This window comes from Gavialis gangeticus, unplaced genomic scaffold (assembly GCF_001723915.1).
Source record: "Gavialis gangeticus isolate Ggan-Ray unplaced genomic scaffold, GavGan_comp1, whole genome shotgun sequence".
In the NCBI taxonomy this organism is placed as follows: domain Eukaryota; kingdom Metazoa; phylum Chordata; order Crocodylia; family Gavialidae; genus Gavialis; species Gavialis gangeticus.
Genome location: NW_017728973.1, coordinates 7,000,347 through 7,001,425, shown reverse-complemented (window position 1 = coordinate 7,001,425; position 1,079 = coordinate 7,000,347). Strand labels below are relative to the sequence as shown.

The 1,079-nt window shown below is 66.6% G+C and overlaps 1 protein-coding gene across 1 annotated transcript in view; it reads right to left on the bottom strand.

Annotated features, from left to right (window-relative positions):
* EPOP (elongin BC and polycomb repressive complex 2 associated protein) overlaps nt 1-1,073 on the bottom strand; it is a 2,516-nt gene extending 1,443 nt beyond the window's left edge. Inside the window, exon 1 of the mRNA XM_019505188.1 lies at nt 9-1,073. Within this exon, the coding sequence (XP_019360733.1) occupies nt 9-658 (650 nt within the window). The 5' untranslated portion in view covers nt 659-1,073. The remainder of the gene's footprint in view (nt 1-8) is intronic.
* Nucleotides 1,074-1,079: the final 6 nt, after the last annotated feature.

The following is a 1,079-nucleotide window of genomic DNA, read 5'->3' as shown; positions in this document are numbered from 1 at the left end:
GCTCGCGGGCCGCCGGGCGCAGCAGCTGCAGGTCGCGGGGGTAGGCGCTCAGCACGCCCGCGAAGAGCCCCCCGGGGCCCTCCAGGCTGTAGCCCTTCTTGCTGGGGAAGAAGGGCTCGGCCAGGAGCCCGCCCGGGGCCTTGGCGAAGTCGGGCGCCAGCTTGGAGCGGATGCCGGGCTCCGGCCCGCAGCAGGCGGCCAGCAGCGGCGGCCGGGGGCACTGGAAGAGCTCCCCCGGGCCCGGCAGCAGCAGCTGCTCCCTCCGCTTGCTCTTCCTCTTCCTCCGGCCGGGGCCGAGGCTCTTGCAAGAGGTGCACAGAGCCTCCAGGTCCGCCTTGGAGATGAGCGAGCATTTCACGGCGCGGGTGGGCACGGAGTGGATGGCTTTGAGGGTGCGGAGCTCCTGGAGGTCGCAGCGCCGGCTCTTGATCTTGAGCGTCTCCATCTTCTTGCTGATGGTGGTGCGGGGGATATCCTTAAACAGGTCGCTGAGGACCTGAGCCAGAGCAAACATCTGGGTGCCGTTGATCTGTAAGTATCCCAGGTTGATCCCTTCGATCTCTTGGTAGCCGGCGTGGAAATCCCCGGGCCTGGCGTCCCCATTGTAATCCATGGCGGCTGGAACAATCCCCAAGGTCCCGTCGCAGGTCAGGAACATTTTGCCACGAGCTCTGCCTCGGTCTCTCTCAAAGGGGCCGGGGGCATAGCGGGTCCAGCTCCTCGACCGCGCACAGCCCGGCGGCCGGAGGCGGCTGCGGCGGCAGCTCCGAGCAGGCGATTTCCCTTTCAGATGCCCCCGTCAAGGATCTGCAGCCTCTTCCCAACACCCCCGTGCTCCTCAGGCGCTGGGGCTCGCCTCCTCGGCTCCCCCCTCCCCGAGCCGGAGCCGAGAGAGAGAGGGAGAGAAATCAAGAAGTCAAACATCTTGCATCCTCCGGGCTTCCCCCACCGCCCACTTCAAACAGACTCTCTCGGGGAAGGGATCGCCAGGCAGCCCCTGAGCTCTGCAGTGCCAGGGAGATGCTAAGCAAACAAAGCTACCGGGGTGGGAGGGAGGGGGGGGGCTAAAAACGGTAGCA